At 39.5% G+C, this 27,099-nt stretch overlaps 1 protein-coding gene across 2 annotated transcripts in view; it reads right to left on the minus strand.

Annotated features, from left to right (window-relative positions):
• LOC146716864 (teneurin-3) overlaps window positions 1–27,099 on the minus strand; it is a 119,342-nt gene that overhangs the window by 63,991 nt on the left and 28,252 nt on the right. For both annotated transcript variants that reach the window (XM_085469167.1, XM_085469160.1), the window contains exons 3-4: window positions 9,715–9,940; window positions 1,468–1,706 (exon numbers count right to left, since the gene is read on the minus strand). In XM_085469167.1, coding sequence (XP_085325293.1) covers window positions 1,468–1,706; window positions 9,715–9,940 — 465 coding nt within the window. The remainder of the gene's footprint in view (window positions 1–1,467; window positions 1,707–9,714; window positions 9,941–27,099) is intronic.

The raw sequence follows: 27,099 nt of genomic DNA on the forward strand, positions 1-27,099 counted from the left end.
TTCACACTAGCCAGCTTGCCTCTCATTTGTTCCATTTGACCAAATGGCTTGTCTGAAGGTTGTCAAATGTCAATGAAGATGACAGAGTCATATTTTTTCTCCTTACAATAGAAAGACATACATTGCTCTTGGCACAAAAACAATTGCTTTTCATGTAATCAGGTGACATGCAATGTCAGGCAATAACAAAAACTATGCAGTGGCAATATTTTTAACCAAAGCTTGGGGTAAACTTCATTTTGTCTGGCTAGATGGTTGGTTAATTTTAAATTTACAAATATGAGAACAGTTGGCATCTAACAGTGTAAATATGTGCACGATAAACAATATATGGTTCCAAAAAAATATTGTCAGTGGATGCTAGGATTTTCAGGCTGAATCTGCTCTTAATTGCTATTTCAGAGAATCAAGGGGGAAATCTTGTTTTTAGACCTCAGTGAAGATGTTCAGCCAAGAGTAGTGGGTAATATGAGCAATTTAAAGATTACATTTTCACCTGCTGAACTCTTTCCAAACGGATCAGCAGCAAAACATTGTGAGTACTCGAGTGTGTGGAGGATACGTTTGGAAGAGAAGCGAATTTAAAAAGCTGCTATAGCAGAAGTATTGAACTGATAAGACGTGCAGATTTTATAGGGAACATACATTGTGAAATTAAGACGAGGTGTGTCTATGATTGTGACATAAAGAAACACTTAAACTGGGTTCAGGTGTTCAGGCATCAGAACTAAATTCCTTGAAACCAATACCATGTGGCTCTTTTAGCTTTTAAAATTTCAATTAGTTTTAAATAAGGTTCCTGAAAATGAGACCAAAAGCTGTGATACAAATGTCCACGATCTCCTGCCCCGGTTCCATATTCCTATTTTTGTCTTCCCACCTGACCCAACCTGTGCCGCTGCTGTGTGGATGTTTGTAAAGAGCTATCATTACATTACTAATTGAGACATAATAGGGCACTGAAAAGATGCTGTCAAAATTCAGACATTAAACACAGACAACAAAATAGTTCAATTTAAAGGTCTGTCTGTGAAGAGACAGGAGCAGAGTTTAGTTATATTCTGTTTAACACATATTTTAAGAAGCATGCATTTAAATTGTAAAATAGATTTGGTAAGGTACATATGTAATAATCCCTTACTAAAATTTTAATTAGCCACATAGTCATGATGCATTTTTAAAGCTAAGGCTGAACTGGAAAAATATAAGAATCGTGATCAAGGCATCATGTCTGGGGTTAAAATTGTATATTTCCCTTCATTCTTTCTTCTTTTATACTCTTTATTCTCAACCTAAACAGCAATATATAACTTTTGTTGAAAAAAGGTACATTCTTGACAAAAAAAACCCTAACAAACCAAAAAAAAAGAAGCTAATTAAGTTGTGAACAGAGCTGTGCATTTGGAGATTAATCATGAAAAACTGTTTCTGATTTTACATTGCAATTTATGTTTATCTTAGCCTTACCTATGCAGTAGCAGAGAATGATGGACAGAACCACAGCTATGCCTACAGCAATCAGGGCGGTGCATTTCCAGGAGCAATGTTTAGGGGACTTCTTAAACTTGAAAGCCCCCCTGGACAGGCTGTTTCTGGGCAAAGGACGCGCAGGTGTGGAGTAAACAGTCCCCGTTGCCATGGTGTACCCAGGGGCTGCTGCGCCAAAGAAAGGTGTCGTCCCTGTGCCCGTTTTAAAAAGAAAGTGCCTGTAGAAAAACAAAAACAAAAAAAAGCATTATTAAGTCAGTGGTTCTACCTCACACAGTTATCATGTGGTTATCTTTGACAAAATGGCCCCAGATTGCTACTGGTTTTGTGTCCAGTGTGCCTCCAATAGTCATATACAGTTCCAAAATTAAACTTACATAGTTAAACGCATAAAGAATCATCAAAATTCAATATACCCAGCAATGCTACAACTCCCCATGGCTCACACCACAGGAGGAACTGGGTTATAATCTACTATCCTGTATAATCCTGACATTGGAAAAGGTGAACAAGAAGTACCTCATAAAAACAATCATCTCCCACTTGCCCTTTTACAACTGGGCCTTTGCTAATAGCCCATTATACCTGGGGTAATTAAGAGGGTTTAATCAAATGCACTACGGAGTGATCGTCCTATTAACTTTTAAACCCCACGTGAAAAGCTCTTAAGTAAATGAATTAAGCCTTGTTGCCACTCTTGCCACTACTTAGAGATTAATACCTAAATGCCTTCAGGCTTATGTGGACAGCCAGGGAAATTGGACAGATTGACCATGCATTGAAAATGTTCTTCCAATCCTCAACTGTATAATCTTATTGCAATGCCCGTTTTTTGTTAAAATAAAGAAGAATACAGTCAGAAAATTGATAACATGTTTTTTTCACACCAGTATTGTAAACTCTAGATGTAAGGCACCCCAAGTAGTTTAGCACTCCAGAAAATACTTAACAGCTTCATTTATGAGTTTTCTCTTTATGAACACTTGACTCACTCATACATGAATGAGTCACCCACACCTGTAACACACAAAATTACACCTGAAAATAGCCATATTGTACCACCTAATATCAACTTGAACTCGGCCATCTTGTGCTTAAGTGCTGTAAGATTATGAGAAAAAAACAAACTGCATAAAAGGTGAGGACAACACTAAAACAATACATTAAATACAAACATCTAAACTGATATAGTAATAAAATGCAGGCTCCCAGGCAAACGACGACTTACATAAGACAAAAAAAAAGTTAGTTAAATACCACTTTGAACAAATGTGCTAAATTAGTCAAATTTCACAGACCAAGGGCAAGAGAATGCACTGATTTGCTTTCTTATTCTCACATTCTGCTAAAAGTCCTACACAATGTTTTCCACAAGTCGTGTTTAATGTGTTATGTAGATTCTCCTGGAGGAGTTGGTTGCCACGGTAACCACTAATTTAAACACACCAGTAAACCGATAAACCCGTGTTTGCTCATCAATTATTTGTGCAGCATCTGTGAAGTCTCAAATGTAAGTTTTGTAAAGGCTGTTTTAATCCTGACTGTGATTCTGTACTAAAGAGCTTGAGAATGGCTAATTGAGCGAAAAATCTGAAGTCGAGCAGTTAAAGACTGAAAATCCATGTCGTAACACTTACTAATAATAATCAGACTTTGGCTGATTATATAATATGAACACATGACTACATAGTTCAGGGAAGCTCTGAATGCCCCTAAAAATTATTCTTTCATCTTTTGCTGCATTCTTCTTTTTCCGGACTGAATATTAGTCTCTAAGTAAAGTTGATTAGTGGCGTACAGATTTTACACATGTGACAGGAGGACACATCATCATCACCACAATGCAGTTCTTGTATTTCAGCGGTGCCGCTGATATTTCAGGTTTCTTGTTTCTCCTGTGAGCATATCTCTGAGGTAAAACCTCCACTGATCAATTCTTGACTAAAAGAACAAATGTCAGATTTGTATCGTCTGGCTCCTCAATGCTTCAATTGATACGTGCCATTGTGATCAGACAGGGATTCCATTTAAAGGTTATGAGGTTTCACTGTTGGAATGACAATGCACCTGCAACCAAGAGAAGTTCAGACCACTCAGTCTGGAACAATCTGTACTGTAGCTGCGGCAGACTCTATAATATGCAGTTGGGTATGAATTGAGGTCAAAAATTGCACAACGTTGGAGGCGGCAGACGTGTAGTCAGACACGCAGGCAAACAGACACGGCTATCGGGGGAGTTAAGTGTAAGTGGATGCAATCTGATGAGGTAGACAGAAAGAGACATGGACGTGTATGTGTGTGCTGAAAGGGTTATGTACTCTATCTGAGGAAGGTGAACACCGAATGCAAGTTAGGCAGATGATCTGGAGACAGTTTTGCCTCTAAATAAATGCAGTAAATCTGTGTGTCCTTTATTTGGGCAATGCTATGAATACATTATCTTTTCATTCTCAGGAAAGAGACTACTACTACTAGACACTAAAAACAAATACACAAAGTATCATTTTTAGCAACTACTAGACAAATCCAACAAAATGGTATAGATATTTACAATGTTTAGTTGATTAACTGACTGAATAATGCAAATCTACCTTCACAGATCTGCTACACCAGTAAAACCAGCAGCCTAACAGTATGCAAGCCCCCTTAGTGCTGCCAAAACACCGCTGATCCGTCAAGGCATTGACTCCAAAAGACCTCTTAAGATGTCTTGTGGTAACTGGAACCAAGACCTTAGCTGCAGATCCTTTAAGTCCTATAAGTCGCAAGTTGGGGCTTCCATAGATCTGACTTGTTTTTCCAACAAAACCCACAGATGCCTGATCGGATTGAGATCTTGGGAATTTGAAGGTCGGGTCAAGTCGATGTGAGCCGACATGACAGTTCAAAATCTCTGTCATGTTCCTCAAACTGCTTCTGAACATTTTTTACCGTGTCACAGAGTGCATTATCCTGCTGATAATGGCCACTGCCATCAGTAAATACTGTTGCCAAGAAGGGATATATGTCATCTGCACCAATGTTTAGATCCATTTTTAATGTCCAAGTAACATCCACACGAATACTAGCACTGGCTCTTCTTTCCACAGTACAAACCTTGCGGCCATCTCTCCTCTAGGCAAAAAACAGGCATGCACACTCCACGGTGCCAACTGCAGGTACTTTCAACAGCAGACACACACTGTGTGTTTTGACAACTTTCTATCATAGCCATCATTACAATTTTCTGCAGTTTGTACTACAATAGCTTTTTTTTTGTGCGATCACTATGGGCTCCCTGGAGCAGTTTCACCACGTGTGCCTCCATAGACAACCTTTGGTAGTTACTAACCACTATATGCCAGAAATCCTAACAAGACTTGCTGTTTTTGAGATGCTCTGACTCAGTTTTCTTGGCATCACAAATTAGCCCTTGTCAAAATTCAGAGATCTTCAGACTTGCCCATTTTTCCTCCTTCCAACACATCGGCTTGACGAACTGTACGCGCGCTGCCCAATATATCCAGCCCCTGACAGATGTCATTGTAAGGAGATAATCAGTGTTATTCACTTCACCTGTCAGTGGTTTTAGTGTTGAGGCTAATCAGTGTATAATTACCAAGAACATACGGCACATTCATTAGTGGTTTAAAACTGTAAAATCAGGTATACTTGCATCAGTTAAATCCCTCTTTGCTTCGTACTTGAGAATGCAGGGTCAGTCTGAAAGTGTGTGCACCAGCCTTACCAAGACTAATTCTTATATGGGACGTTTATTGAACTTGGCGTTTTCAGTAATTCTAGTGCTGATGGTTTTCATGTTTGCCCGCACTTTTCTCTAAAGAGCAGACTGAAGGGGTCTAAAGATGAAATGCTGTTGGACATGATTAACAAACAGCATACTAGTGTAAATGTCTGCAGCTATAGACACTGGATGACCGGCTGTAATTGATTACAGCTAGTGTGATGCAACAAGGCACATTACTATGCTAATCCAGCCAGCCCCAGTGATAGCAGTGTGGTGTGTTGTGAGTGAGCGAGAGGGAAAAGAGACAATCAAGAGAGTGTGAGACTGAAAGGGATAGAGAGCGAGTGAATGGCTGTGTGTCAGTGTGATCGCAGTGTGTTTGTGTGCACGCCTGTCTGTCCCATTGAGATGCCCGAAAACACAAAAGCAGCAGCCAGCCTGGTCTCCTCTGCTCTCACAACATTGCTTGTCATCATGATGACATTTGAAAAAATCCTCATAGAGGACAAAAGACTAAACAGTGAGTGGGTGGATTTGTCTACGGCTAACCTCCAGCTGTCGGGGTGAGAGAGCACACTAGAAACAATGTAAATCGAAGCCCTGCGAATATGTAATCTGGCCATTAGCTGCTTTCAGTATTAGCATTAGCATTTCAAGGTGAGAGCTGGAATAATCAGGCTGCTTTAAATACGGCCAAAAAAAGACTACAGATGTGAGTTGGCATTGCGGTGACTTGTTTTCACACTTGCTGCAGTTATGGTCTCTCCTCCAGATTAGCACCTGCCCTCTCAACAGTGGGTGTTCAAGCAAGTGCTAATCTGTTAGAGCTAGCTCTGCACTGTGAATGTATTTTTGCGTCACCACACTTTTAGTGCCATTGATCAGCATGGTTCCATCTTGAGTCACTCCACCAGACATGCACATGGATTTTATCGTATTTAGTGAATCTGAATAGGTTTGATAGCTTAGTGTTTATGTATACAATGATGTGTTTTTTTTATAGCATAACAGCATGTCTGAGACAGTCTGCATGAAACCCAGTTTTGAGATATATTTGTGGTTCCTTCCAATAAGGTTACATTTATAATGTGTCTTTTAGATGAATCTAGTTTTCCTTATAATGTAACACTGTTCATGTTTAAAAAAGATGCACTACATTTTGCCAGCAGTAGCAGCACAACCACCAGCAGCACCAGCAGCAGTTGTTTATAGACTAGTCTAAAATAAAGGCTAGAGGGAAATAATGCAGAAACCTGGAAACACCATAGAAATGTGCTTGGCACCAACGATGTTGGCAAAATAAATAAAAAGCAAAACATGCAGAAAAAGAAAAAAATGTCTTGAGGATTACCACTTTGTCTACACCACCATCCATTTTGGCAGGTAACCAGCCATCGCTGCATGCTCCTTTCTCTTCCAAAAGGCTAGTTGGCTGGTGTCTTACACATGACTAATCAGTTCTGGTGCAATCATGACACAGTGGCTGTTGTACAAGAACAAAGAAAAGTTCCCTTTCTCCTTTGTTATCTGAAGCATGACCGTCTGAGTCATGATTTACATGTACGTCCCACACAAACAACTCTGCACGCACACGCATAAACCAAATCCTCTTGGATTACTTCTGCAGTTCTTTTTCACCCCCGAGAACAATTCTAGTACATTTTCCATGAGGAAAATGCAGTATCTGAGGGACACATGATGATTTTAGAGCAGAGACATAATTTCATTTCACCAAAGGACTCCCATGATGCATGAATCCAATGAGGATTGACAGTACATTTATAACTGCAACGTGTGGCTATGCTGGCCTTCAAAGGAATCATCCTCAAATGTCATAACGACTTTTCTACTTGAATGTCATTGAAATGGAATGCTAAAAATGTTGAAACTTCCTCTTTCCATTTAGGAAAGCAGACACCTTCATGTCTTTTCTACAGTGGAACACACACAGAGCTTATAGCTTACACCATAAAGGCATCAACATTACTGATACCATATCACCCAAATGATTAAGCACTGCTCAAGAATAATTACTCCAGATGTACACCAGTCTCTTAAGAGACATGACAGTTCATTTTACAATGAAATTCAATTGAATATTTCTAATTGAAAATATCACACAGAAAAGTGAAGCCAAGTCATGAGTAAGAGGAAAACCTGGGGGGCTTATTAAAACTACTCCACACTTTTTTTAAGGATCTGAATGTCTCCTTAGCTCTTCAGAATAACAGCGAATATAAAGCTGAACATGCACTTGTCAGCTAATTGAGCACTTTACATTACACGATCCTAGCACAAAAGTTCACCTCGAATACATTTATACAGTTATTTGAAAAGGATATGATAATATTTTTCCTTTACAAATTATAGCTGGGTTCAAGTTGTAAAACATTTGATGACTGTTTCATTTTAATTTTTCTTTATCTGCTTAATGTATATGTTTCATATGTTTAAACTGCTGGAGTAAATGAGGCAAAATCAAACTCAGATTTTTAACACAGCTGTGGCAGCATAATCACAGTGGGATCAGTGATTTTCGCTCACCATATAATAATGAGCAGGAGTTACAGCAGTAGTTACTGAGTGCAGCACTTCACTCATTTTAAAGAACACTGAAAGCTATTCATTGTGAAAGTTAGTTGGTATTGAGTCAAATTAGTGCACTCGTGCTTTGAAGCCCAACACTTTTATGGGAGGTTACACACACAAAATTCATTATGGCTAATTGCTGTAAAAGTAGCTAATGCTGTCAAATGAGTGCTTTATTTTCAAGGAGGTCTTGATGTGACAGGAAATATATTAAACAAGATCATAACATTATGATTTATACTTGACACTTTTTTAATCAACTGCCTTGTACAGAATTATTTATTGTCTGCGCATATGGCCATGTCTACTACGCTCCATCGGAAATAAAATTCAAGTCACTGTTGAGGAATCAAAAGAGATTCATATCCCTGTGGTACTCTGGGCCACCTTCTTATGTGCTGTGCCAGGACTTTGCAGCCCCAAAACCCCCTGAAGGCTGCCTAATGAATACTTTCTTGAGCTTCTGTTTACATTTCCCAACCTGGTGGTTTTCTTGACATCTATAATTATGTGCTGAACCGGGTCTTCCCTTTTGGCCCAGTTGGTTCTCGGCAACCCCCTGTTCCCACCCACTGACAAGCACTTGATTTAGAGTCCACTGTGGTGATAGTGATTTATGCCTCAGCTGATGATAGGTGTGCACATATTGTTTTGTCGATATAGCTAAGACAGCTCAAGGTCATTGAGCGGTTAGTATTCAATCACCACATCTTCCCAAGAAAGTGAGACTGTCACCACGTATCCCAATTGATTCAGTCAGAGCATAGGAGATTGTTACCCCATGCTGCCACACGCAAAATTCAAAGTTTACATTCATCTGAGCCTCAGAAAGGGGACGCTGTGCCAGTGAAATATCAGGCTAGAATGCAATCATCTACTCTAGGCCATTTCTGAGTCACAGCGCAATGTACCACACTTCATTAGCCAGGATATTTTGAGCTCACTGATTAAGAAAGATGTAACTAATGTTTCAGGGGGAAAACTTGGCAGTGGCTCTTATGACAAAGTAGTGTCTTGCGCAGCAGATTTTGGTATAACACACTCTCTGCTTACCAAGTTTCTTGTTAAGTTATGGCCTCTCTGATTATAACTGTCAAGTTCAGAGATATTCACATACTTCTCCCTAATCATGTATTTTCCTTCTCATTGTGTCTCTCCGACTTAGCAATCACCCCTTTAGATTCATACAAAGTGTAGAAATGTGATGAACTGGTATATAGGGAACTATATTATGTCATGAACATGTGTCAGTGTAATATCACTTTAAAAATTGGTCGAGAAATCCTTAAATTATAGAGTGACCATCTCATGTTTGTAGGAATGGCACCAAAACATTGATAAAATCATCAGCTATTAAAAATCTGTGTTGTGAAATTTTCAGTGTGTTCCACGGCCTTGGCTGTTGGAGTCCCCCGCTGTTGTCTTGGGGAAGTTGCAAGCTACGACTATCATCTACTAAGACTGCCATGTATTCAGTGCCTTCTTCCACCGCTGATCCTGTATATGGGTCCGTGCAGATCATTAAAATGATCACAAAGATGTGCAGAAAGCATAAAAACACAAATATAAAGCTCATTTTTGGCAACAAAAAACAAACTGCTGGTTCATTAATGACAGACTGAGTGACTGGTAACTCTGACTGTAAGTTTTAGAAATATGGGCTGATGTCTTAAAAGCACATCAAACAGGCCAGTGGATTAATGAGACAGGTCACCAGATTTAGGACACATGAAACACGTGACCAAAAAAAAAGGCATTAAAATTCAACACGCAGCACACAGATATGCCAACTTCCACCTCCCTCACTTTTCAAATGAAAAATGCAGCATGTAAAGTGGTGAAAATACATCAAGTATAACATCTGGACCTGAATCTTTCAGTTCTGTTGTAGGTCACCATGGTTCACTCACCTGCTCTCCAGGGCCACATTGCTGCCCAGGACCCAGCTGTCCTGCAGCTGGACGCATTCCGCCGTACTCTGCAAGTCAGCCGCCAGGCCGGCTGTGGGTGGTGGACTTGGGCTCCTTTGATTGGCCAGTGAGCTGCGGCTCAGGGAAGTGATGGAGGGGTGTTGCCTGTGTGGGGGTGGAGCTGGTGGCAGAGGAGGTGGAGCTTGCTGACTTGACAGATGGTCACCTGGAGGGGAGGAGAGAGAAAAACAGGCATCAGCATAGGAGTTTAAGAATCCCTAATAGTGGGAAAATCGAAATAATAAATAATTAATTTTGCTGATTAAAATTACACCCAGACTGAAGCGACGCGACTGCGAAGAGAGAGCAGATGGGTAAGATTATGCATTTGCCTTATATGCGAGCTATGACAGCACAGTGCCACTTAACAGACCCAGAAAGGTAAATACAACCGAGAGCAAGACATTAAAATGAGATGCAACCACTGCAAAAAAACAGGAAATAAGAAGTGCTTTTATGGCGATACACATAATAATTGTCACAAAACGCCACATGGCTGACAGTTGGGTTCTCTTAAACAGAAGGTCACTTAGAGAGGCAGCTGTTCTTTTATGGGCGCTTAACGCAATGTTTCATGTTTGATTACAGCCAGAGAAGACTCTCAAATAACTAATGACCAGAACATCCATTAGAGCTCTGAGAGAACAGGTTTTCCAATTTCACACAAAGCTGTGTAATTGGCCCCCAGAATGGCATGTGGTGATTATCTATCCATCTTCCCTGTTTAAAAGGTAAAAACCCACAGTGCTGACAATTCTGATTTGCTCCAATGAGCCCCAAATGGGTATCGTCTTTCTTGCCTTACAGAGAGCCTGAAGAATATTGAAAAAGTCGGGAGTTGTGTTTTTTGTTTTTTTTTAGGAGCTCCTGTTGTTTTTGCACTGACAGCATGATTTTTTATGAAGCCTAGAAGCCTATGAGTTTAAATTTACAGCACATGAACACTGATTTTCAGTGTATGATTTAACCTTTGCTTACTCAACAATGTACACAAGGATCAAAATCTGCGCTGTTGGCTGCAAGGAACAGCTTCATTGAAAGGACTCAAGTCATCATTTTGAAAGGATCCTTTAATGACCAAGCAATTTGCATCCTTGTCTATGTGCTTTCACTTTTCAGTGTGCAACCCTATGCATAAAACAACCTATTCAGTTCTGGCAAATGAGCCATTTAGTTCCATATAGCTCAGAGGAAACATGAAAGCCATTCACAGCAAGGAAAAATCTTCAAGTAAGTAAAAAAAGGGAAAAAAAAACATTGGGCTTTTTTTTACATGCAGTAGCAACGTGCACCTACATACACACATACACATGGCTTTTTAATATTATAATTTCCAAGAACATCACTTTCATCTTTAGACACACAAACGAGGAGATAGGTCTTCACATAGACAGCTAGACACAAAGTTACACAGATGGACGTGACAGAGCAGAATCAGTAGTGACAAGAGTCCACAATGCTGGTTCAGAAGGCCAATCAAAATCTAATTAATTCCTGACTGCAATTACATAGCATCAGCATGTGGCTGTAAAGTCCATAAAAGCAAATCATCAGACGCAGATGAAGGTTGGTTTTTTTCTCCTTTTTGTGGCCCATGATTAGAGTTTTATCAAATCCAATCAAACACAAGCCTCTCATCACCTGACATCACCACATTCAAAGTCAGTTCTGAACGCTAATTGCCTAAGATCAGCTACAGTATGAGTATTTTAAAAAATATATGGTTGACATGACTTAGTAATAACGAAAAACACAGCAGCCCACTCATCTCCCAGGCTAGACTATGGGCCCTATTAGAAAAGTGCTAAGTAGGCTAATAGAAATGTGGATTATCTATCAACACTGGCTGGTTTTACTTCACCTTTGGGTCTAATTCCACTGTATGAGCCTGCAGCACCCGTGAGCTCCACTTTCCAGCAGAAGCACTTTCATGTAATCAGCATGCACCAGTGTACCAGTGAAATGTCAATGAGCAGGAAAGGAGAATGCAGCTGAGGGGACAATCAAGACGATAACACAAGGAAGTATCTAACGTGGAAGCAAGTGAAATGTTTACAGCAAGAAAGTATTATTTTAAAAAGCAAAACGTAGGCACATTACTTTATAGGGACTACAAAAGGATTTTAACGAAGCTGAATATAATCTCCAACCAATCAAATGAAATATTTCACTAAAATCAGTCCGTAAAAACAATCTGTCCTACCGTTACACATCATAAATACTGCACATGGGAGATCTGAACAAATCTTTATTTTAATGCCTTAATTACTCTTGTTTATTTTGCAACTTACCCTGAGAGTTTGAAAATGGAACTTACTTCAAACCCATAAAAATGTGGTACGCAGCGCAGGTGGATTATGGTTTTTGGGAGCAGTGCCACCACAGTAAGCAAAAAGATGAGCCTGAACACTTCCTCTGTCATCAGTTTGATTACTCCTGAATCAATTTCTGATGATTCAACATGTTAAAGGCATGCCTGAACTATAACATGAAAATAAGCTGTTTCATTTTTATTTTTAAATCTCAGAGCACATGCTAAGCAAAGTGCTCAGTAAACACAAAATTCCCCAAACCTTCAAAGGAGTAGGATTTGTCATGCAGAATTTGAATGTATAATCCCACAATGAACTAAGAGAACATAAAACCCCATGAACTACATTAAGCTGCATCCTATGCAGTGCTTTACAAACTGCTACAAGGCTGCTGTGCCACAATCCACTGAGGTGCCTGTTACAAAGACAGATGTAGCAGGCACTGAACAAAAAACAATGGTTTACCTAAACAGAAAGTGCCAAAAACTGTCTCAAAATGTGGTAAATATACCAGATTCTCGATGTCACACCGAGGGAGAAGCGACAGCCTTGGGAAGCTTGATGAAATGGCGTCTCTCTATATCAGCACATACACAGTATAAATCTAGGGAGTAACCCTATTGACCACCTAACTCTTTGAAGAATTGCACTGAGATATATCACAGCGTTATGCTCTTTTAAGTGTTTATATCTGAAACACAACTCGGTGTGGACTTTAATTATGCAACATATGTCATCCCCTTAATCTTTGTCTGGTTAAGATCAAATGGTGAGCTTCTAAGTGAGACTTGTCTGTATTTTATTATAAGAATCAACATTTTAATAGCATGCTACATTTCATATATCGAGCCTTTCAAGTCAGAACATTCTGAAATCCTAGGCTGTATGTATAGGTCATAACAACACATACTTTTTTTTTCACGTGATCAATTTCGCTGCACACAGTAGGTGTTCTTATATCGGAGTAGTATGAGGTGCAATGGTTTCTGGTCTCTAATTTGAGATGTGAGTTTGAATCGAATTTCACTCAGGACATGGTCTGAGACACCCTCTCTCCTTCTGATTCCATGTTAACCAATGAGGAAAAAGTGGTAGCAGGAGAGTAGCAGTCCACTGCACATTCTCTGTGAACTTCACTGTCAGATTTGAAGGCTTGAAAAGCAAACCATGCTAAATTATGGGCTTATGGTGCCATAGCAATTTCATTTACATTATCCACGGCCTAGCAGATGTTGGACTGTGTGTTTTAAAAAAAAAAGAAGAAGCAAACTAAAACAATGACCCTTTAAGAAACCTGGCATTGTCTTCCATCAAGACACAGAGGGAATTAAGATGCCCTTTAATGTGAAGACTTAGTGACTAGAAAGGCAGATGAAACAGCTGTGTGGTTTATGGGGCTTTGCTTTGAAATCAGATCAAGACGGATGCCTCCTTTGCATAATTCCTCAACTTCAGCTTGTCATCATCTCCATCAGCAACATGGTTTAAAAGGACCTTTGTGATTAATACTGCATGCAAGTGCTGAAATGACAGACTCATTCTCATCTTAATGACGCTTGCGGTATCAAATGTAGATTTATGAAGCCCCTGCATATTTGCATAAACACCAACGAGGGTGGATCTTTCTTTTTAATTTCTTTTAATACTCTGTTTTTAGAAGTTTGTGATCTGAAGACTTTCCTACTGCAGTGTGTTTACAAGAGAAAAGTGCACTGAGTGGTATTAGTGAACCAGAAAAGTCTAGGACGACACCCCTACACAGTTTTTATAGAAGACATTTTTTGCTCGGTAAGCAGACAACCTAAAACAGCTTAGATGTGTCTGTTCACAGATTTGGTCCATTCTGAATAACTGTAACAGAGGCTATCACTGTCAGTAAGCTAAGTTAAGCTATCACTACATTTTCTAGAATCTGTTTCATACTCCTTCTTGATACTGGGGCATTTAGACCAATTAGGTTTCTATGATGTTCATCCTTTGAAAATATTTTTTTTTGATTAAAGCATTGACAAGCCTGGAATACAGCGCATAATGTTCCAACACTGAGTTGGGACACAATTAAAAGCCGTTTTGCACCCACTACGCTTGGCAGCCTTAGTGAAAGCCTTTTCATATTCATTGTATAAGTACTGCAAAAGGTCTTGTGCCATTTTACTCTCCATTAAGAGACTGATGCAACTGCTAATGGAATTGAAAGGGCATTTGCTTTGACTGGCTCGCCCTTCTCCAATAGGAAAATTGCAGTATGTGTGCATCACAAGAATTCCATCAAAACAGATCACAGATAACTTATGGAGGCCGTAGCTTTCCTATTACTGCTTAAGGTATTCTGCTTACTTTTTATATACGCACAGAGGAATATTTACAATTACAGAAAAAATGCAAAAAGAAACAGTGAAAAAAAGAGAGACATGAAAATAAAATGCAGAACCTTCACTCTGCTTGATTGAAATTCAGAAAACATACTGTTAAAAATGGGAGATCACTTAAAAATCCCAGATTGACTTTTATGTGAAATGAATAATAAATGGACTCTATGATAAAACAAGCCATCTAGACTAGGTAGGATGTTCAAAATCAATACATTCTTTCTCATCAATGGCTACATTTCTTTTCACCTCAGCTGTTGAAGACAGCAGTATTCTTTAGTAGTGAAAAAAGACAGCAGCTTTTCACTGAGAAGCCCTGAAGGTGGAGTGAGGGTGGTGTTTCGTAATGGGGAGGGGCTGGGGGGTTGGGGGGCAGTACCCAGTGGAATTTGGAACCATTAGAACAACCTTGCCCTAGGTGAGTTTTGGGGATTTACTCTGCAAAGAGAGTTGGCAATTTTCAGGGACTGGGGGTTTTGAGGAAAAAAAAGAAGAAGAAGCAGCAGCAGCTGTGTGAATTCCATCATATTTCCTGCCAGAGTACCTTCAGTGCTTTTGCAGCCTTGCCCACTCTTCTCCTGACTTTCTGTCTGATCAAAGACAGAAATTTCTTTTAAGCCATTTCTTAGCAGGGGAATCAGGATGTAACCAATATTTCAGGGATTACATAATTATTGCATTATAGACACAGACATTCCATTTACCCACACATAATGTGCTCCTACACAGCCATATAGGCATTCATCAGCTCACATTGTGCTTAAAATCTCTGCCATTTATTTCTAACGTATGATTTGTAAATACACTTAGAAAGTTGATTCCATCGGAGAGCAGTGAATGCGAGCAGCTTCACATTACTGTTTTTCCATCTTTCCTCTTCTCTCTCCCTCTCTCTCCTGCAGACATTGCTACAGATGGCAGATCATCATACAGATGATGACTGCTTAGCAGTTCTTTCTGACAGCTCTCCGATTACATAGTAATTACACTCCTTCTCAAAAGCTGCTTTGACAATTAGCCTGCTGACAAAACACTTGGTTGTATTTATTCATGTGTGGACAGCTTTGGCTTCCTTGTTTGTCCAGAGAGATCGTGTTCGCACCTAGATAAAATGCTACAGTTTCTAAGTTCAGCGCAGGCAGCACAGTTTTAAGCACTGACATTGCACGCACCACTGTGTTTTCTTGCACCTAAAGAAACCAGGAACAGTCCACAGGGAAGTGTGCCAGTTCTCACTTTTCTAACATTTATACTTGATCTAAAGAAGCACTCGAAATTGAAACAAGAAGAAATAAATCTTTTAATAATCAACCAAAGTGGAGCTGCACTATTTGGTAACTAGCTATCGATACAAGGGATTATATGTAAACACATATAATGTAACACATTACATGATCAGTGTTACTAGGATTCAAATTTTAGTAGCAGCATCATGACAAAATAAAGCAGTGAGTCATCAGCTGAGATGATGGAAGTCTACACATATCTCACAGCCATTTTTAGAATGCTTTAAAATGTCTGAAGTTTACTAGTCGGCAATTCTCTGTGGATTAATCACAAGAAATTATCATCTAATTTATTGATATAAAACAATTCATTTGCTTTAAGAGTATCAGTCAGTCAGTTAGATTTCTCGAAACATTCAGACATTAAAGATCATATTTCCCAGTCTCGAATATACAGCATAAATTTGCAACCCTCACGATAGCCGCAAATTCTTGATCTGTTTGTTTACATCTTTAACATGCTATTGACAGTAACTGCAGCAGTCTGTCATTTCCTATCACTGCATCTTCCTGTTTGATTTTGAAAGAAGAGTGGGAGCACAGTTAACTACAATATAACAAGCTGTACAATATAAACAAATCACCAGCTTGTAAGACATCAGGACTCTGGAGAGACTTGCTTTTCTCAGAATGTGTTTAAGTCCAGTGCTTTTGCTGGAAATCTCTTTTTTCAAAGGTTCTTGTGGAATTATTTTGAAAAGAAGTTGCCAGTTTCTGAGTTTCCCCTATAAGTGTTTGGCCTTGAGAGTAGTGATTCACTCTATCTAAATTACCATGGTGGGTTGAATGGCTTGAGCCTTCAGTAAGAGGCAGCAATGACTGCCTGACGGAGCCAACATGAAACTTTAGCTGGGGTGGTCCTAGGCACCGCAGAAAAGCTTTTGAACATTCAGAAGATTGCTGGAGAACATTAAGCAACATATTTTTTTTTGACTGCACCAAGCTTCTCAGCATTAGCAACAAAACAATGTTATCCATTTCTGCTGAAATGTGACTCACTTCCCTGAATGAAGCAATATAGATCTGAATGAGTAATTACAGAAAAAAAAGTTGTCTGCATGATCTTACGGGTCATAAAATATGACGTGTATTCTGAGAACTATTCATGTGCCTCCTCATTCATTTACAGCTCGCTTCTCCAATCACTTGAGAAAATGGTTGCAGGAAAAAAAACAAACCACTCTTGGTTGTAGTGGCACAGTCATTTCCAATGGTTGCTATAATTGCATTTCCTGTGCAAATCGCTCAGTTTGTGGGGAAATAAGACAAAGGACAGAGTATTCATCTAAAAATGAGAAAGCCTATCTTTTCCTGATTAATTGTTGGCATATTGTTCTCAATTGGATGCACTCCACTTGCAAGAGATGACTAATTTTCATCTTCATTGTGAGGAAATTTGAGAAGAAGGAGATTTATAATGTGTATCTTTCACACCACAATGAATAAACAAATAGGATGATCTTTTCTAGATGTTGATATTTTATAGTGAGCAAAAATTTCAAGCAGGGCTCTGTAATATTTTGGTATTTTACACCATTACCATTAAGATAGTAACTATATGCATTCAGGGGAGGCCCAGACAAGAATAAAGTGTTATAAATGACACTGTAACAGTGGAATACAATGAAATGTAAAAGAGGCCGCATAAAATAAAGATGAAACTGTTCCTTCTGGTTAGGAATAGAGCAAACTGCATGTTTGAGCCAACCAAGTCTCTTTATCAAATGCACTACAATGAACAAACAGTACATGTTTGCTTTTATATCTCCCCCTTACCTGTCACCTTCCAACTATCCCACATATAATTCACTAGGCCAACATTTCTTGCAGTGTCTGGCTTGAGAGCTGGAGCTACAGCAGAAAGGCTGAAAATCCCTCTGCTTTCCAAAGAGCTTTCCTGAGGCCAAGGCTATGAATTGATACCCCACTGTTGCATTACTCTTGGCCACAGAGCAGAGCGCGGGACAAGAATAATAATAGGACAAATCAGTGGTTTATTCTTATAGTATTCACAGACTTGTGCCTTCTAGTGGTGGGGAGGGTCGTGTTACAGATGTCAATATCCTCCATGGGCATAGGTGATAAACTTTATGTGTGCTAGCATGTGTTAGGCAGTACAGTCTATACACATGTGCGCACACAGGCATGCAGACACACTTTAAAGCCCACTGAGAAAAGCCTTCTAGCACTACTGATGTTTTGGAATTTTACTTCAGAACACCCTCTGCTTCTCTCTGCAAGAGGAACTAAGATGTAACCCGCTTACCCTCTGAGACTTGGTGCATGCTCAATCAGCAACATGATATGGCCCACGGCTCTGCGCTGAGGTCACTGCTGGAGTTGAGAAGACTGATCATGCATAAGGTAGCAACACAGTGTTTTCTCCACTAATGTGCCAGGCTAGACATGCAGCTTCTACAGCTCCAATTCAGCTGCATAGTCTGAGCTCCACCGTGAGGAATCTGGGATCCTCCTAAAACTCTTTGTGCTGAGCACTGACATGGAAAGTGCAAGTTTTTTTGTTTTGTTTTTTGTTAGACACAAAACACAAGTGTGAAATAATGTGACTTATCAAACAATTTTGGTCATCCTATGAAGCAGAACGCTGCTCTGATCTGAGGACTAATCCAATCTAATCAAGACGGCTACTTTGGTACAACCCCAGTTGGAGGCAAAGTCTCTTGAGTGGCCCAGCATCACAATTCATTAGTGAAACTGGCCTTTAAAGTTTAATCTGGCGTGCGGTCGTTCTTAATTTTCAACCTCATCCCCTTTCCATTTCAGAGTGGCTCTCACACATGTCCACATCCTGTTAATCAATAATAAAAGTAATCAGGGAAGTCAGATGTACTGTCCTTCAAAATCTCTCTAATGCTCCTTTGCTTGACATCAGCAGACAGGGCTGTCTGCGTTCCAGTCTTCATTCACCTTAGAAAATACCACCCTAAGCCTCATCTGTCATGTATTGGCTGCAGCCTAACATTTCACTTTGTTTGGCAGACATTGATTTTTACCTCCAAGGTGTTGTCAAGGAGGCATCCAACTCATACATACCTCCTCTGCTGTCTCTCCAGAGGCTGCTTTAGAAGGAACTGCAGGAGCACACACACACACACAAAGGAAAGCTCACGGAAATGACTACAAGGTAGCCTAAAATATTGCCAAATTTCTTGAATAAGGACACTAGAAGGGATGAAATGTGTGGGTGATAAGCCGAGGCTTATCAAAGCAGCATTTCTCAGAGCCTATTTTTGTTGTTCGTGTACTGTAATAGGCTTGGCAGCAAGTAATCCAGACTGAAGTATATATTACAAATACACATAGAGTTCCAAAATGATTGTTGATGTGTATCAAAGCACATCAGATGTACAAGTGCAGCCCCATTGTGGTTTTTTACGTGCTCTCCATGCCAACTCATTCAGCCAAAAAAAAACAACCCAACCATAAAACAGAAGTAGTCAAAACATTTGGTCACTAAAATGCCTTGAACCTACTTCAGTCGATGTAACCAGTCCCCCATCCATGTTAATATTGTTTTCCACGATAGCAAGATAACCACCATTTATCAACTGCCATCTCACCACAGCCTCCATCCCACTTTCTACACGCACACACAAATACACACATTTGCAGCCTAGTTGAGCAACACTTTATATTCATTAAGTGTCAAAATCTTATAACAAATAGCTGCTTTAAAAGAGCAACAGTATATTTCGTTTAGGAATTATTTGGCACCAATAAGAAATGATCTATGAAGCAAGCTTAAAGGTAACATCCTTCTGCAGTTTATTAATAATACAAACAGCAAAAGTAATTAAGATAGCCCAGATTTACTGAGAATTTCACCAAAGTCTACAACTTTTAATCATCATCCCTGCTTCAAAAAATGCAGAGGAAATAATACACAAACTAAAACTTACATGTCAGCTCTGGAAATTTCACCCACTCACTTACAAGGTTGACCACTCTATCAGCTCCTTCATGTCTCATTAAACACTTGTTTGCTTGGAGGTGCATAAGTTTACTCACAGTTATTTTCTAGCCACTCCTCTTGCATGCATTTCTGGCTCTCACTGGGTACAACTGACAAGAAAGCAGCTTCAAAGATGCATATCTAAAGAGGCATTCTAACAAACAAACGCGAGGGTATAGTTCCTGCAAGTGACATGTTTGCGAATGACACACCTCTGATGAGGCTGTCTATAAGTATTTACATTGAATGTTGGGTTAATTTTAGCATGCTAGCATTCTGGGGCAATGATAATATGTTAGTATTTAGTAGTTTTGATGCTTAAAAATAATTAGAACGCACATACACTGCTTGTTTGAGTCCATTAGAATACAAGTCAATCGTTCATACTGTTTATGCGCTTTCTGAATATTATGAATATATGAATATTTATTTGATTGCAGTTAGACATTATTTGGGCAATTTTAGGCCATTTTAATATTTACCATGTTTACAAGTTCATAGCTTAGGTTAGCATGTTATCACGAAAATATAAAAATGGCATGTGTTTTAAATTTGAGAGCAAAAACAAAAAATAAAAATATTATAAGGCAAATGAAATATAAAACAATGAATCTATTAGTTGTTGAGACAGTCTTGGTTGCAGGTTTTGGGTGAAACCAAAAACTATTAATGTCAAAACCTTTGTGGTATTAAATGAGAAAAGACAAGGCCACCACAGTCATGTTGCCATCCCCTAGGATCAAAAATGATTATATAAATGTTGTTCAACAGTTTCTGGAAAGCACTGGACTAGTAGACACCAATGTAAGCATGACTATTTTGCAGAAAAAGCGTCACCATCCTAGTAAAAAGGTTCACATTTATGGAACAGAGTATGCGTTAAAAATGACGTCTATTACCAGTAAAAAAAAACCTACTGCTTCTGCACTAAAGATAAATAAGAAGTAAGATGTAAATCTGATTTAATAATCCCAAAAATCCATTCTTCTTTTCTTTCCAGGTTCATTCATGTACATTTTGATGTAGTATAGCAGAAGTCCCCATCATGACACAGTGTAAGAGTGTCTTTCTCTAAAAGGGCACGACTAAGGTTTGGCTGTGAATCTCTCAGCCTGCTTAAATCTCTCTAACAGCATGCATCATAAAGCTGCTCTGTTTTTAAAAGCATGTGATAAATATTCTGAATATTTATGAAAATGAAAGAGACCAGGAAGAACAACGTCTTCATTCAGATGCACAGCAGACTGATAAATGTTTCTTACAGCTGACTGATTTATATATTAGAAATCTTCTCCAAAAAGGTCAGAAGTTCAGTTTCTGCAGCAGCTAAATCTTTTCGCTGTGCAAGTTGCTGAATTGTTTTATGCCTCCTTATTGTGACTCACTCTGGAAGAACATCAACTAAATGTTTGATATGAAAAATGTATACTTTACTGCAGCAAACAGCATAAGTGGAAAACATATCATTTAGACTAATGGTGGCAAATGCAATGATTGCCCTTTAACGGCTTTGATGAGTGTATGCATAGAACACCCCTAAACCTAATGATAAAACTTTTGACTGCAAAAATGAAACCACATCTGCAGCTTAAGGATCTTTTCCTAAACGATAATAGCTGTGATATATTTAGACAAGTTCACGCAGACACATATGTGTGATCTGTGTTTCTCAATGTGACAATGTGTGTGAGTGGGCAAATGATGTTAACACGGTGAGAGCAACGGAGCAACACTGAGCAGGTAGCAGTGGTGTGTCGACAGCATCCATGCTTCCCTGTGCACACTCTCTATTTAGCCCCTTCATAACGACTCCGCAGAGCTGTGCATGTCTTCAATTTGGTTCCTGTACTTGTAAACTATGCAATTTGCGTTTCATGCCACAGCAGGCATCAATTAGCACTTCTCTCACGCCTCTCCATCTGAACTGCATCAAATTTGGTTGTGTGCTGCTTGGAACATGATGTGAATTTGTCATGACTCAACTGAAAGGGAGGAAATGTTCAACACTGGGGAGCTCGCTTATTGCTCACCTTGGGCTTTTAAATCAAGACTGAATAGCAGATATTGTGCTTCATGATTGCAGACTGAAAAGGTATTCATCACTATTGCTGAATTATGCGTGGGGAAAAAAAGAAACAAAATGATTGTAAGGAAATAAAATACAGTTTGTGTGGGATGCACCTGGATTTCTTTTAAATTGCACGGCAAGTAAAGCAAACCTTTCTTGGACAGTTGTCACAGCACTGAAATTCAATAATTATCCTCGAATTGTTGCTGTTGTTAAAACTCTTTTGAAAAGGAAAATAAAATTTGCTGAAATCAGATACCTCCAAAGGCTTCAAAAGATCAAGCCTATTGATAGACAGGGAAAACTGAGCAATAGTGATTTTTTTTAGGTTTGTCAAATTTTACCGCAGAGTATGTTTTAGTAGCTAGTAACCAAAAGTGTCAAAGTGGAAAGCTGTAAGGAGATCTGAGTTGATATTTGGATGCACAAGATGGTAGCACTCATCAAAGTTATATGTCTCATCTTTAATAAACCACATTTACAGATTATGGTCTTTCTATAAATTTCTTATCTTTAACCATATCCCTATCATATAGTGCCTAAAGATCTGAAAACAGTTGTGATGCTGTAAAATTGATTAAATTGAATCTATGCAGTAGCTCAGGTAAAAGACAGTTTTGGAATTGGTGTTGATGGAAAAATAAATTTCTCTCTGCAGTCCATTGTTTCTGTTGAAACATCAGCTTTAAACTGCACCGGCCTGCCTCGCAACAGCTCATCCAGCAGAGCGTGCATGACTGTGGAACGTCTCTGTGGTGGAAGACACAGATCGTCCTTCAGATTAGGCTTAATCATGTTTGCTTTGCCTCAATTAGATAAGGGAGGTGCGCCATCAACACACGAGCTTTCTCATGCCTCCTCCAACGGTCCCTGTGCTTTTCCTCCCGCTCACCAAATGGCAGCAGTAGGAGGCAAAGGATGGTCCACATTCACACCCGGCTGAATCATTTCACACTGGAATACATCCATCAGAATAAAGATCATAAAAGCCAAGACAAGACTGACAATGGAAACTGAGAAGTGAAATCTCAGAGAAACGGCAGTAGCAGCAACATATGCTTTAGTATGACCATAAGTTGTCAATCTATTAAAAATATAGCAGCTAGTTTAATATTCTTGCAAGAAATAATATTGTATGATAATACTGTATGTGCTTTACTCTTGTTCAGACTGAAGTGTACTGTAGTGTATTGATACACTAGAAAGCGCATCGTTTACACCACAGTCTGGACTCACTTGTTTTATATATCAAGTTTCAACCATAATCCACAATGGACTGCTGCAAATTGCCATTTGTTTCCTTTCTATTCAACTTGTTTGATCTCTGCAGCATATTATGATGCTATATCATGACAGTAGAATCCATTCTAATGAAAAAAAAATCTTGTTCAAGAAGCATACTGCAGTTTGAAAAGGTTCAACAACATAGGCAGCAACTCAACATGCAGCGCTCATAGTCCAGAGATACACTTCACTGCCAATCCGTAACGCTGGACATCATCTGATAACACATTTAATCCCACAAGACGATCCTTTCTCACTGTCTGTGCAAAAATCATGTCAAGATGGGGCGTTTAACATCACATTATGATAATTTATCACACAGAGTAAATTTTCAATTCAATAAATGAGGAAAAAAAAAATCAGATCCAATCTCTGCTTGATTTAAAACCTCAACGTGTTCCAGATATGCACAAATAATGTCAGACAATAAATTTTGACCTCATCCTGATGTTTATTCAAGGCACTGTCAATAATGTAATCCCTATGATTTAGTTCAAAATCAAATCTGCCACATTCAGGTGAAGGCCTTTTTCCTCCTACATATTCATAGCAGCAATATTGACTAAATGTCTTGTCTGGCTAAATACACAATGGGAAGTGTGATACTAGAGGATCAGTTTGTGTGAATATAAGCACAAGAGAAATGCATACAGGAGATTCTGGGATTACCTCTCAAAGCTAATATGCTATCCCAATCTCTTCAGTCAGGTCTGGACACTGAGGATTTACTGTAGCAAATGTTTAGGCAGAGAAGATAATAACAGCGGACAAACTACTATTACTGCATGAATTAGAAAGAATCAGAAGCTTTCCAGCAATGCCTAGCGTCAAAAACAACAGCCTCTGCTCTCAAAACTTCATGCTGTAAATCATACTTGTAGTGAGTTCACCTGCGGCTACAGTAGCCCTCAGAGGTCAATAACTATGGCAAGGCACATTTACCCAGAGTCTTTGTGTTCCCGGAGTGACAATAGAATCTCATTGTCAGGTGTTTAGTCAGATAAGGTCGCACACCCGCAGGGATTAGTGTCTGCTTTTCATCAATGTAATGCTTTAAAAACAGGTTTAGCAAACGTGCGGTGGATCAACCAATTTAAATGCTAAACCTCTTTCTCTCTCAGAAGATTGGGGCCAGGGGCTAAACACATACAGATAAACAAATCAACTTAGCTATAAAGACTTACAGCAAGGGAAACAAATGAATGACCCTCACACCTTTATTTGTAGACAGACTACTGGGGAAATGGTGATATAGCCCGCAAAGTGTTGTGGTGATACTTGCAGTGTCAAGTTCCTCAGTTGGATAGAGCCATCCTGAGGCACTGTATTCACAGCTAAACATGCAAACAGTGCTTCAGTACTTTGAAATAACAGCAGCGGGAGGTAATTCTTAAATGTCACTGCTTCTGGTTTAACATAACTCGGTTGTTGCTATGTATATGTACAGTAAATATATGCAACACCACTGCTCAGATGCTACCCACAGCAGTAGTTGAATTAGAAACTGGCTGGATCATGCTGGGAAGTGACATTACTCTTTGAGAGCAGCATAATGATCACTATCAATCTCTTTATTGTCATGTCACATTAGTGAAATATCAGGGAGGAGTACTGGACAGGGGAAGGAGACCGCCGAGAGACATCCTGTACCATGGCGGCATGGCAGTGCATTAATCACAGCGGCGGGACCCTCTCTGTGTCCAAGCTGAAAACTGTCAGGGTAAACACTTCAACCAATAGAGACGGTAGTGTAACACTGGGAGAATATTCCTTGCTGGTGTCCCAACACATTGGCAGAGAACGCCATCTTTTGCTTTGCAACACATAACTGTCACAGATTTCTCATTTCAGATTCACATTTTTCTCTTAGGCCATCTCAAAATGTCGCTTCTGCTATCGCCACTCATCTTTTTGAAGAAATACAGAGCCGGGCAGGGAGACAAAACGGTCATCATTTCATAATCAGCCAGGCTCAACAATGATTTCCTGCTGTAGATATTCAGCTCAGTTATACTGAATGTAATAACAAGCAGGAAAGATGCTGTATTTTAAAACTATAATACCACATCTGACATGCACCATGAAACAGCTGGATGAACGCTTCATGACTTTCAAAGCCTATATGGAGAGCAATCCTGGAGAACTCGCAACGATTTCATCCATTAACTCCATCAATCTGAGTTTGCTCCATCAATTCCAGTTAGTGTCGACTGTCTCTGGCAGAGAGCTGCCACAAGTGCCCCGGCTAAAAGAAAAAAATAAGGAGGTGAAACTTTGCGTCTAGTATAGCAGCACACATGTCATAGTCAAGTGGTTTATAAAACCACCCTTTCCCAACTCCACTACTGCCATCTAAATAATGAACACTCTGCCACTTGCAGTAATCCTCCAGCAGCCATTCCCAGAAATAGAACAAAGTCAGACAGAGCACTCATTCCCTCCCTTTCACTTTTCAAAACAAATACTGCTGATTCCTGAAAAACCCCTTCAAGATGCTACCACTCAAAACGTACAGCATGTTAATGATGTGCAGCACATTCGCAAACAACAAATTTTGTGAACTTTTGTTGCAGTGATTCGACATTCTTGGCCACATCTAGGTCGTGACTTCAAAGTTTTGCTTAGTCTCCATTTGAAGGCAACATCAAAGCATGGGTAAGCCAATGATTTCAAAAGGCATCAAGAGCTAACCAGAAAGGTACAGTAACTGTGAAGGGCACCTTTGGGCTTCCTATGATGGATGATAAGAAAGAGAAAAGACAGAGAAGAGAGGAGAGATGCAGGGCGGGGAGAGGTAGGAGAAACGGGTGAAAAGAGAAATTACTGGGGAGAGAGGTGAGCTTATATGAAAAGTATCCTTAATTAGATGTAATGTTTGCCCTCTTCCACAAACTCCTTCATGTGGTGCCAGGAAAAAAAAAGAGACCAAAGCTGATGAGTCTGGGGAGAAATATCTGCCTAAGTGGCCTTTTATTAAGGGATAAAAAGCTACTCTTTGCCTCTGTTCCCATCCACTGCCCCTGATTAAGAAAGAAGTAAAGGCGGATAATAGGAGGGGCCACGGATTTCTGACATGTCCTATTGTATCCAGATGTGACAACAGCCTGGCATTTGGCAGGTGAGACAACCTAACCTTTATCTGTCATCTTCACTTAAAAGGAGACGATTCCGTTGCAGGAATTCTAGAAAATATCAGTGTTTCTGTATAACATCATATCTAGCCTGAGGAATCCTCACAAAATCAATATTAAACACAACAACCACTTGTTGTAATCAATATTTTCACTACTCGTTCTCACTCCCATTGGAAGTGCGTTGGCACAAAAGTCAGAAAAATTTAGTTCGAGTGGCAAAATATATTGGCACTCAAAATATCCCAATATCCCAAGGCATCATTATGAAAATTAACACTTAAATTGGCTATGACAGTGAATAGTGATGATCTAAATAGGTATTATGATTATGCTCCTTTTATCTAAAAATGTGTCTGACTTTGGCACTTGCAGCAGCCTTGATTGATCAAGTGACATGCTAATGAAAGCTCTGAGACTGAGAGAGATTAGATGGCTGCCAAGTTTTGACCCTGGATGTGAAAACATCGCGGGCTAGGGATGCTCTCATAAAGCTGCTAAATAGCTTATTTCACCTCCAGCTCTGGTAGCCACCCACTGGTATCACCATGTGGATAATGATACCTGTAAATGTCCACAGTAAACAGCTGACGAACTGTGGCTCCAGACTTTTCCCATCGCCATTACATGAGGCAAGGACCATCATTATCCTATGAATTCTGGTCACCTAGGTGTTATGAACAACTCATTAGCACAGACTAGATGGTGGTAAAATTCAATAACAGCGTAACATGCTGAACTTTTATTATCCAGGAAAGTTGGCTGCACCCTGCCAAGTGTATAAGACTGGAGCAAACTCACAGAATTTAAAAAGGTCAAATATGAAGATAAAGAATACCAAACACAAACAACACTTTCACAGGCAGTCAGAACCCTGTAGTTTTGCCCACCTGTCAGTTCAA

The sequence above is a fragment of the Copadichromis virginalis genome, linkage group LG2 (genome assembly GCF_057382275.1).
Source record: "Copadichromis virginalis isolate Kocher_CV1m ecotype Utaka linkage group LG2, C_Virginalis_male_GT1.1, whole genome shotgun sequence".
In the NCBI taxonomy this organism is placed as follows: Eukaryota; Metazoa; Chordata; class Actinopteri; order Cichliformes; family Cichlidae; genus Copadichromis; species Copadichromis virginalis.